Source organism: Miniopterus schreibersii, assembly GCF_964146895.1.
Source record: "Miniopterus schreibersii genome assembly, chromosome: 6".
Taxonomy (NCBI): domain Eukaryota; kingdom Metazoa; phylum Chordata; class Mammalia; order Chiroptera; family Miniopteridae; genus Miniopterus; species Miniopterus schreibersii.
Genome location: NC_138107.1, coordinates 81317551 through 81329740, shown reverse-complemented (window position 1 = coordinate 81329740; position 12190 = coordinate 81317551). Strand labels below are relative to the sequence as shown.

General features: G+C 35.4%; 1 protein-coding gene across 1 annotated transcript in view; it reads left to right on the top strand.

Annotated features, from left to right (window-relative positions):
• LATS1 (large tumor suppressor kinase 1) overlaps positions 1-11458 on the top strand; it is a 31051-nt gene extending 19593 nt beyond the window's left edge. Inside the window, exons 6-8 of the mRNA XM_081140679.1 lie at positions 759-941; positions 1128-1234; positions 7195-11458. Of these exons, the coding sequence (XP_080996805.1) occupies positions 759-941; positions 1128-1234; positions 7195-7704 (800 nt within the window). The 3' untranslated portion in view covers positions 7705-11458. The remainder of the gene's footprint in view (positions 1-758; positions 942-1127; positions 1235-7194) is intronic.
• Positions 11459-12190: the final 732 nt, after the last annotated feature.

The following is a 12190-nucleotide window of genomic DNA, read 5'->3' as shown; positions in this document are numbered from 1 at the left end:
AGAGAGAGAAACATCAATGATGAGAGGGCCATTGATCAAGCCTGCAACCGGGCCTGTGCCCTGACCGGGAATCGAACCCAGATCTCCTGGATCTTAGGTCAACGCTCAACCTCTGAGCCACGCTCGGCCGGGCCCTACCATTCTCTTTTCTAACCACACTGGTCTTCTCTCTGTTATTGTTGTTTCTGTATAAAATGCCTTGCCCTAGTTTTCAAGTTGTTGATTCCCGTTTTTTGTTTTTTTTTAAACATTACCTCAATTTGTTACGTCACCCCAGTTGATTCTCAACATGGGATGCATCACTATGTTTCGTACATATGTATTTGTTTGTTTGTTGTGTTTCTTTCCTACAGAGAAGCTGCCTGAGAGAACAATCCTATCTTTCTTATTTATAATTGTCACTTGTTGAATGAATGAAACACTGATCTAATTTGTTTGGAACTTTGTCCAGAGTAGTAATGGGAAGCAGTCTGAATAAGAAATTATTAATCTTACTTACTCCTGACTTAATCATCATTTAACACTGAATACATTACTGAATCTTGGGCTAATTTTTCTTAGTGTAAAACTTGTTCTATTAATGTCTCAGATTGAGGGCTCCAGTCATTAATAAATACCATCAGTGATTTGGTATACATTGTATCTTAGCTTGTCATAGGGGAGAATATTGTTAACTCTAAACCATGATGTCCAAAAATTAAACACTCTAGGTTAACTCTTGTTCTTGTTGCTTTTATTTATTTATTTTTACTTTACAGGTGACCATCCACGGCAAGATAGCATGGATTTCAGTAACGAATGGGGTGACCCCTCTAACTGCCGATGTGGAGATAGACTGAAGCCACTAGAACGGAGAGCTGCACGCCAGCACCAGCGATGTCAAGCACATTCTTTGGTTGGGACTCCCAATTACATTGCACCTGAAGTGTTGTTACGAACAGGTAAAACATTTGTTTTATAAATGCTCTCCAGCTGAAACTTCATTAGAATGTAGCTTATTTTTCAGGTTTATAATAAAAGTGTTAATTTTATAATATCAATTGGTGTTTTAATGTTAATTATGATTGCATTAATTCTGGATACTTTTTAAAAGTGCTTATAAATATCATTTTGGTGTCTTATTTTAGGCTATACACAGTTATGTGACTGGTGGAGTGTTGGTGTAATTCTTTTTGAAATGTTGGTGGGACAACCTCCTTTTTTGGCACAAACACCATTAGAAACACAAATGAAGGTAAGGTATAAAATCTATACCAAAAGAATTGTCACAAAATCCTTTACATTACAGATGTTTATCAGCCCTTTACATAGAGGGCTGGAATTATTCTGGAATTAAAGAATTAACTTGGCCCTGGCTGGGTAGCTCAGTTAGAGCATTGTCCCGATACGCCAAGGTTGTTGGTTTGATCCCCTGTCAAGAGTCAACCAATGACTGCATAAATAAGAGGAACAACAAGTTGATCTCCCTCCCTCCCTCTCCCCCTCCTCCTCTTTCTCTCTTTCCTCTCCCTCTCCCCCTTTCCTCTCTCTCCTTTCCTCTCTCTCTAAAATCAATTAAATCACATTTTTTTTAAAGAATGAATGACCTTGTAAGGATATAGAAACCCAGTAAGATTCCATGCATCAACTCTCTAATCTCCATCGTCCCTTCATCACACTCCTCTTACATTCTCCCTCACTCACAAGCAGTACTCATACTTCATTCTATAGAAATCTTTAGTACTTTTTAAAGATTTCAGTTTACTCTTTATCACCTGTTGGCTCCTGGCTTTGTTTCCTTCCATGCCCATTCTAACTCCAAACCACAAACAAATGTCTATACAATAGGCCCTCCTTATGTGATGTTTCACTTTCTGCGGTTTCAGTTACTTGTGGTCAACCATAGTCTGAATATATTGAAAAATTTCAGAAATAAACAACTGGTAAGTTTTAAATTGTGCATCATTCTGAGAAGCATGATGACATCTTGTGCTGTGCTGTTCTGTCCCATGTGGGACATGAATTACCGCTGTATATGCTACCCCCATTACTTACTTGGTAGCCGTTCAGTTACCAGAGCCACTGCTGTATTTCAGTGCTTGTATGCAAATAGCCCTTATTTTACCTAATAATGGCTCCCAAGTGCAAGAGTAGTGATGCTGGCAATTCAGATATGCCAAAGAGGAACCATAAAGTGCTTCCTTTATGTGAAAAGGTATGTATATATAGGAAAAAACATAGTATATGTGCGATTTAGTACTATCTGTGGTTTCAGGCCACCACTGGAGAAGTCTTGGAACATATCCCTCATGAATAAGAGGGGACTACTGTACCTGCACTTGAAATTACCTCTGGCACTTAAATGCCTAAAATTTTTACTATAAACCATTACACTAAAAACCCTTTAGTGGTTCCCTTGTTCATGGTTAAAGTCCAAATAATTTGTCCTCTGTACCTTTGTTCACAGCATTTCCTTTGTTTGCAATGTCCTTTCTCTTCTGTCTTCCACAACCCTTCCCTCTTTCTGAAGCCTGGTCAACCCTTGATCTTGGGGGTTTTTTGGGGGGTTTTTTTGTGTCTGATCATTCTTTGAGAATGCCTTGAGATGTCATCTGTTCTATAATGCTCCTCCCCAAGTTGTAACTACTTCTGTCATTGCATTTAATATATTGGTTTTTTATTTTATTTTTTTTTTAACATATCTTTATTGATTTCAGAGAGAGGAAAGGAGGGGGGGAGAGAGAGATAGAAGCATCAGTGATGAGAGAGTCATTGATCGGCTGCCTAACCTGCAACCCAGGCGTGTGCCCTGACCGGGAATCGAACCCCTATCTTCTGGATCCTAGGTTGATGCTCAACCACTGAGCCACGCCCGACCGGGCTTAATTTTCTTTAGAATTTCTTTTAGTGCAGTTCTGTTGGTAATGCATTCTGTCAGGTTTGTTTGTCTAAAAGTGTCTTTATTTCACCTTCATTCTAATATGTATATATATAAGTAAGTGTGTATATGTGTGTGAAAAATGGAATGCTTTGTCCCTAAGATCAAGAAAAAGGCAAGGATGTCTGTTCTCACCAGTCCTATTCAACATAGTTCTGGAAGTCTTAGCCAATGCTATACAGCAACAAAAAGAAATAAAAGGGCCCAGCCAGGCATGGCTCAGTGGTTGAGTGTGGACCCAGGATCCAGGTGATCGGGGTTTGATTCCTGGTCAGGGCTCATGCCTGGGTTGTGGGCTAAATCCCCAGTCAGGGGCATGCAGGAGGCAGCCAATCAGTGATTCTCTTATCATTGATGTTTCTATCTCTCTCTCTCCCTCTCCTTTCCTCTCTATGAAATCAATAAAGATATATTTAAAAAAAGAAAAAAGAAATAAAAGGCTTATAGATTAGAAAGAAATAAAAACTTCCCCTATTCAACAGGTGACAAAATTTTCTATATAGAGAATCCCAGGGAATCATAGGAAAAACCCATAGAACTAATGAGTTTAGCAAGATTGTAGGATATAAGGGTAATACATAAAACTCTATTGTATTTCTGTATTTAAGCAGTGAACAACCAGAAACTGAAATTTTAAAATACCACCATTTGCAATAGCTTCCCCAAAATGAAATACTTAGGTATAAATCTAGTAGAACGTGAACAAGACCTGGGTGCTTGAAGTTACAAATTGATGAAAGAAACCAAGGAAAAATCTTAAGAAATAGAGATACATACTGTGTGGATGGATTAGAAGACAGCTCCCCCCCAAATCTGTATATTTTTCTCAAATTCAGTAAAAATTGCTAGCAGGAATTTTTGTAGATATAAATCAGTCGATTCTAAAATTTATATGGGTGGACAAAGGAACTGAGATAGAGAAAACAGTTTTTAAAAAGAAGAACAAAGAGGAATCAACTACTTGATTTTAGGACTTACTGTGAAGTTATAGTAATACAAGCTGAATGATATTGGCAAAAGGGTACACACATAGATCAGTGGAACAGGTAGAGAATGGAGGAATGGGACCACACAAATACGGCCATTTGATCTTTAACAAAGATGCAAATGGAGAAAGGATATTATCTCAATAAATAGTGTTGGAAAAATTGGTTAGCCATATACAAAAAAATACTGAACATCGTTTTAAACATCACACCTTACATAAATATTAATTTAAAATGGACCATAGATCTAGAAATAAAACAAAGCTATAATACTTTCAGATGAAAATAGAACAGAAAATCTTTATGGCCTCAAGTTAGGTGAAGAGCTCTTAGAAATGACACCAAAACCATGATCCGTAAAAGAACAAGTTGAGAAATTGGACTTCATCAAAAGTAAAATTGTTCATTCTGCCAAAGACACAGTCAAGACAATGAAAGGCATTGGAATGGAATTCTGGGTTTCAGTTCTAGCCCAACTTTAATATATCCACTTCCTTTTGTTCTCCATACTTTCTGATGAGAAATCTACAGTCATTCAAATCATTGTTCCCTTAAGAAATGCATCATTTTTACTGGTTGCTTTCAGTGTTGTAATTGTGGAATGTCCAGGCATGGGTTTCTTAGGGCTCATCCTATTGGTATTCACTGAGCTTGAATATATAGGTTTATCTGTTGTCAGATTTGGGGAGTTTTCAGCTATCATTTCTTCAGATCTTTTCTGCATCACACACTTATTTCCCATGGAACTCTCATGATACCAGTGTTAGACCTTTTGGTATAGCCCCACAGATTACTGAGGGCTATATTTTTAAACTCTTTTTTTCTCTTTGTTTAGGTTGCATAATTCTATCCATCTGTATTTATGCTCACTTTCCTCTGACATCTCTATTCGATTGAGCCCATCCATTGAGTTTTTATTTTGGTTATGGTACTCTTTAGTTCTAAAATTTACATTTAGTGCCTCTTCATATCTTTAATTTCTTTGCTGAGACTTTCTGTCTTCATTTCATTCTAAGAGTATTCATCCTTATTTAGAACAGTTTAATAATGGCTACTTTAAAGTTTTTGTCAGGTCATTCTAAAATCTTTGTTATCTCAACACTGATATCTGTTGATTTTCTTTTACTATGTGGGTTGAAATTTTTGTTTTTCTTATAATGCCAAATAACTTTGGTTTATGTCCTGGACATTTTGAATATTATGTTATGAGATTCTAGGTTTTGTGTCAATGTTACAGAGAATGTTCATATTGTTTTGGCATTAAACCTGGTTGGATTCAGTCTAGAAGCTCTAACTAGCCTTCTGTGGCTTGTGACTTCAATGTCAGCTTCATTATCAAAGCCTTGACATTGCTAGGAAGCTCTCTCCCTGGCTGTGGTCTTCTTAGTTCAGTTCTCAAAGTCTTTGATGTGTTCTATAGGATTAGATCCACACAGGTACAGTTTAGGGGGTGAGCCCAGCAGTTTGTAAATAACTTTACAATCTCCTCCTCCTCTGCCATGTCCCTGGTATTTTCAGTTCCTTCGGCGGTTCCCTTTTTAGTTTCTTGACTAGAAAATTAGGCTTTATTTATCCTACTCTGCCACACACATCTCATGACTGCATCCAGGACAAGGTAGCGAGAGCACACAGAAAAAGTGACAGGGATTCAGTCTATTCTCTTGGGACTACATGCTTTAATTTCTAATTTAAGGGGAAGGTTCCCTTTCAGAGTTTCAGGTTGCCCTTATTGTACCTCTGTTGTGGCCAGGAAACCCTTTCCCAATCCCTGAGCCTGAACCAGAAGGACTTTTCCTAGAGCTCACTCTGAACTAAACATCTTCAGGGTTTGGGCTACCTTGAGTCTAGATGAGGGGATTCTAGATGGAAAAAATGGTAAACTCACCACCATTTCATTGGTGCTTCAAATTCTTATCTTCTTCCTCAGTCTGCCTGTTACACTTTACTTATCAGGGTCCTCAAGTAGCTGTGCATGCATTCTGCCCAAGTGTACAGCTGCATTCAGTAGGAAAGACAGGGTGGAGTATACCTATTACGTTTTACTCAGAGCTAGAACCTCTCTCTCTGTCTGGCTGCTTTTAGGATTTTTTCTTTAAGTTTGGTTTTCTGCAATTTCACCATTATGTGCCCATGTGAAGTTTTCGTTTTATCTTGATTGAGGTTTGTAAAGCTTCCTGAATTGTAGGTTGATGACCTTCATCAAGTTTGGGAAGTTCCCTGTTATTACTCAAAGATTTCTTCTGTTTCTGTCTCTCCTGGGCCACTAATTAGTTTAGTATACATACATATGGGAGACATTTGGTATTGTCTTACATGTCTCATGCTTTTATTTTTTTATTCCATTTTTTCTCTCTATGCTTCAGTTTACATTAATTTCTATTGACCAGTCTTTGAATTAACTAAATCTTTTTGTTTTGCTATGCCTAGTCTTTTATTTTTTATTTTTACCTTAAACTAAAAAATCCTAAATGTAACTTTAAAGTGAAGAACTTGTCCAGCTGCTTATATATATTTATTTCTCCTATTTGAAGTAAATGATGGAGCCAGGCATAAATAACTACTACTGTATCATGATTTTTTTCCAGAAAATTCAAAGACATTTTCTTAGTTGAGGAATCTCCTTTTTCTAACCTGGGAGAAAACTTTAAGATGAACAGGTACTAGAAGAGAGAGTTTATTTTTCTTCCCTCTACAGTAGCTGATAATGTCCTATATGAATACAGAAGAATCGGGTTCATTTATTTAACAAATATTTATTGACTGTCTACTATCTTCCTTCCCTTCTTCCCTCCCTCCCTCTCTTTTCCTCCCTGCCTTCCTCATTCTGGTTTATTCAAAACCATAATAAGTATTTACTGAATATCTACTATGTGCCAGGCGGTTTGCCAAGCACTAGAAAATACAAAAACAAAACGTGCTCTATAGCCCTGTGGAATTTTATACTGTAGTAGAAGAGCACAGACATAAATAGGTACCACAAAATATTATGGTGCAAGTAAATACATAGAACAGGGGAGGCATAGTAGAAATAGTTATTTCTAGAAACGGTCCTGAAAACTTACAGTGAGTCTTCTCTAGTATTAGTATAAGTTGGCTGAAGAGGAGGGGATGGGAAGAAAGGTATATTTCCCACCAGTGATTCATTATTAAAGGTAAGGAAGGTAAAATACCATGCAGTTTATTTTAAAGTTTTACAAATAGTTTGGTAAGACTTTTTGGTATAGAACTTGGAGAAAATTTTGACCTTCTTATTTATCTTTTCCCTCCTAATTTTTAAAAATTGTGTTTAAGGTTATCAACTGGCAAACAGCTCTTCATATTCCACCGCAAGCTAAACTGAGTCCTGAAGCCTCTGATCTTATAATTAAACTTTGCCGAGGGCCAGAAGATCGTTTAGGCAAGAATGGTGCTGATGAAATAAAAGCTCATCCATTTTTTAAAACAATTGATTTCTCCAGTGACCTGAGACAGCAACCTGCTTCATACATTCCTAAAATCACACACCCAACAGATACATCAAATTTTGATCCTGTTGATCCTGATAAGTTATGGAGTGACGATAATGAGGAAGAAAGTGTAAATGACACTCTCAGTGGATGGTATAAAAATGGAAAGCACCCTGAACATGCTTTCTATGAATTTACCTTTAGGAGGTTTTTTGATGACAATGGCTACCCATATAATTATCCAAAGCCTATTGAATATGAATATATTAATTCGCCAGGCTCAGAGCAACAGTCAGATGAAGATGATCAGCACACAGGCTCAGAGATCAAAAATCGTGATCTAGTGTATGTTTAATACACTGGGAAATAATTGTAATGAGGATTTGCAAAAAGGCCTGAAATGCAGGGGGTTTTGAGGCTCTGAGAATAAAATTATGCAAATGTGACAGAGCTGTTGGTGTGTTTGTGCTCTGTGCACAATATTTTATGATCCTAAATTATGGGAAATCCTTTTAAAATGTTAATTTATTCCAGCCTTTATAATCAGTAATTTAGAAAAAAAATGTTATAAATTAAATTATGAACTGAATATTTTAGTCAGTTCTTGGTACTTAAAGTACTGAAAATAAAGAAATAGCATGCTTTGTTTAAAAGGAGAAGCCTGGTTAATCTATTTGTACATATACTAAATAATTTTAAAAGACAAGAGTTTTTGAAATGTTTTTGAAAGACAGTTTTATTTTGCTGTAACCAAATATGAAATATACCCCACATTACAGGGCTCCCCCCCCCCCGCTCATAAACCTTGTTTTTGGTACAAAATAAGCTATAGAAATTAAGCCATCATGGTGGTGAGTGTTCTCAGCTAACGATAATTGGTGTAATTCATGTCTTGGAACTAAGAAATACAGGGTGATAGGGTTGAAACAGGATGCTCATCAGAAGGGAAAAATAGGTAAACATTTATTTCCTGCTGTGGAATATTCAATATAGCATTTGTTGCTCAAGAATTACTGGCATTAAAAGAAGCAAAGCACTACCGTTTTTCTTTCCATATTGGTATTTTTAATGCTGCTTCCAGGTGGGGGTTTTGTTTTGTTTTTGTTTTTTGTTTTTGCATTATATGAAATTTTTATTATTTGGGTTGATGTGTTATACATGATTATAGTCAAGGTTATTTCACATAATAGCAGTCCTTGAAATTTTTTCCTTGATACTTATTTTGGAGATTCCTGTAGATCTTAGATTGCTACTCTGAGAAGACTTTTTAGGTCTCCTTTCTTCTTTATATCCAGAAATTAGTTTGCTTTTGAATTTAAAACCTCTAACAGGAGCATATTCTTCTGTCGTCTGTCCATAGTTATCTTGGAAAACACATCAATACCTTGCTGAAAAAGAAGCCTGACTATATTTATGGATACAGATTTACAGCAAACATGAAGGCTGTTCTTTTCATCTTATTAGACTACATGTGTATTTTCATCTACTTACTAAAAATTCCACCATTTGCTGTTTGTGCTCTTCCAGTTTTAAAGGGGAACAAAGCTGCCATGAATCAAAATTTCTTACACTAAAAGCTAAGATTTTCCATATTTTTACTTTGAAATTTAAAAAATGATTTCCACCATCCTAAGCAGAGGTGGTTTTCAGTTTCATATGAAAGTTTTATTAGAAATTATGGATATGCGCTTGAATAGTACTTTTTCTATATTGTGACAGTTTTGATTATGTCATCAGTAATGTTACAAGTTTCCTCTTTCAGAATAGTGCTGCATACATGGATTGTTTATTGGCAAAGGAAAATTGACTATTTGGCAATATTTTACCTATGGGCAGATTGATGAAAAAATTATTATTTAACTCTTAATTCACGTGGCCATTAGTAATTAGGGAAAGTTACATAGTGGTACATAGTGGTCCTAGTCAAAATTCAAGTCCTCCTAACTTATTTTAAGGTTAAATATGCTGTTCAACATTTATATAGGCTTCTGTTTCAAGACTTGTGGTCTCACACCAAAATACATTTAGTTTCTCTTTTAGGATGGGGAAAAGGGCTCCAGTCTTATATTAGTAAAATTTGTAGTTTCTTTTTCTGAAGCTCCACTGATAAGGAATTCTATCAAAATAATTTGTGGATACGAGGCATAATTTTAGTTATTTTCAAACTTTGTTTTTTTTATGTGAAAGCTAATGGAAATCATATACGTAAGTAAAAATTAAGTCAAAGCTGTTCCAGTTGAATTGGGGAGGGCAAAAAAATTTATTAGCTTACAGTTCTCACCTTTCTGTAGATGGCCCTCTCAGAGCTCAGCTTGTAAACCACTGCACAACACACTGTAATGGGAGTGGGGGAGTTTGGGGGGATCATTGTTCCTTTTGAAAATCTGATGAAAGCTGTACACCCTCTTCCGAGAAAAATGGACATCAACACATAAACATAAAATATGTGCAATTTTAGGGATTCTGGATATATTGAAACTTACCATAAACTCTTGGTTAAGGACCTCTGTCCTATAAGAACACTGATATATTAAACTAAGAACTTTGCTTTAAACTTACTGATTAATGTTCAGATTAGCACATCTTGTATAAACACTGATAATTTATGATGGAAAGGGTCTTCTGTACTGTGTGATAAGATATCCCTATCAATGCCTCTCTTGCTGGTACAGCACTAAGACATTTTAAACACACCCTTTTGAAGGTATTGACATGGTTGGCTCGACAGGCTTGATAAAGAAATATTTCTGAAGGACTTCTAATCAGAGAATTGTAAGAAAATGCACTATGAGATGGCAGTCTTCACTTCATGGAACATTTGATTAGTTCTATAAAATTCTATGCAAAACAAATTTGTTCAAGAATTTTTAGCTCAGTACTCAAATTTTTAAGACATCTCTCTTGCTCTTGGGCTTTCTCGGTCACATTTAAATTTCCGTTTAGTTGTTTTACTTCTCTGCACTATGGTGCAGTATAGTACAAAACCAACTTTGTTACATTTATGTTGTAGGAAAACTAAGGTGCTGTCTTCTCCCCCTCCCTCCCTACAAAGTCTGTGCTGCCCTTATTTCTTAAGTGTAACAGACACTACAAATTTTGTTTTTTGAAATTTCCTGACAGTATGAACTTTTTGTATTTATCTGAAGCTGTACAAGCCTCTACAATCTGTAGGTTTAATAGTTTGGATATACTTATTAGCTGTCTTATTCCCAAACTATATCCAGTTCTTCCAGTATAGAACCTGGTGCTTCCTGACCAAAAAGATAAGAACAGTATCAGGAATCTATATGCTTTCCATTGAAATGGAGTGAAAACATTGGTTACACATGCTTTCTGTTTTAAAATTTTTCCACTCATTAAAAACTGTCTTTGTTATACTTACCCCTTTTATGCATATCAATAGTATTTATAAAATGTGTTCTATAATTATGTAATTGTAGATACTGTTGTGTATTGTTCAGTGACACCCTAAGGCAGGCCCTATTGCTGTATCTTTTCTACCTTATTTGTAATAGAAACTATAGAATGTATGACTAAGAAGTCACTTTGAGAATGACTTTTTAAAAAAGTGATTACCTTCTGCTGTTGCAAGTGCAAAACTGTGAGTGGAAATGTTTTATTCTGACTTAATATGTTAGAAATTAGAAAATACAGTGGGAGGATTTTTAGATATTGCTGCTGCTGTTACCTAAGGTACTTTAGAAATTTTCTTTAATAAACAAAAATAAAAATCCCTTTGGTATTTAAAGTGAAACAATAGCCTGTTTGTTTTAATCTAAAACAGAAAGTAATTTGGGTCAACATATTGGTAATATTTGTAAAGCGCCTTAATATATCCCTTTGTGGAAGGCACTGTACCAGTTTACTTTTATATTGTATTGTATATATAAGTATTTTGTATTAAAATCAAATGAATACAACACTACAATTTTATAAAATAATGCTTTGTTAGGAAAAGGAATTACAGCTTTGCAATATAAATTGTTTTGCATACTTTTGAATGTAGTAGATATGAATAATCAGCCTGTGTTTTTAATGAATCTATTTGTATTTTCCCAATCATTTTATCTAGTGTAACATTTGTGGGATAATAAAAAAACTTAAAATTAAAATCTTCCAATTATGTGTGGAAAGCTGACTTTTAAGCCACTTAAGTATGTTGATATTTTTATTCAAGTTTAATCTTTTTTTTCTCAGAAAATTTACAATTAAAAATTTGATGCTATGGAATTAAAAAGTGTATATAACTAATAATACCTGGTTAGGTTAAGGCAAACTGAACAGAGTATAACCCAGTAAAATGTCTTCATTTTGTGCAACATAAGTACCGTAAATATTCCATGTTAAAGGCTTCCTTTAGCTCAGTACAGATTTAAACCTTTTCAATTATTAATCTCTGCATTTAGTATCATTTGAGTTTGTAGTTTGTTTTTATTGTTCAAAATATTACAAATGTCCCTTTTTCTCCCCATTGACTTATTCCACCCCACCCCACCCCCCTCCCCGAGTTTATAGTTTTTAAAATGTGAATTTGTTGGCTAATCTGTTTTTTAAAAAAATCTTTTTATTGCTTTTAGAAGGAGTGGAAGGGGGATAGAGAAACATCAGTGTGAGATAAATATTGATCAGTTACCTCCTGTACACGCCCCAACGAGATTGTACCTAACACCTAGGTATGTGCTCTGATTGAAAATCGAACCCACAACCTTTTGGTGTATGGGATGATGCTCCAACCGAGCCACCTGGTCAGGGCCTAATCTGTTTTTATAATCCTTTATTATATGAACTACCTACCAGATAAAATATGTTTGTTGATGTTATTTCTTTTTTTAAAAAAATCC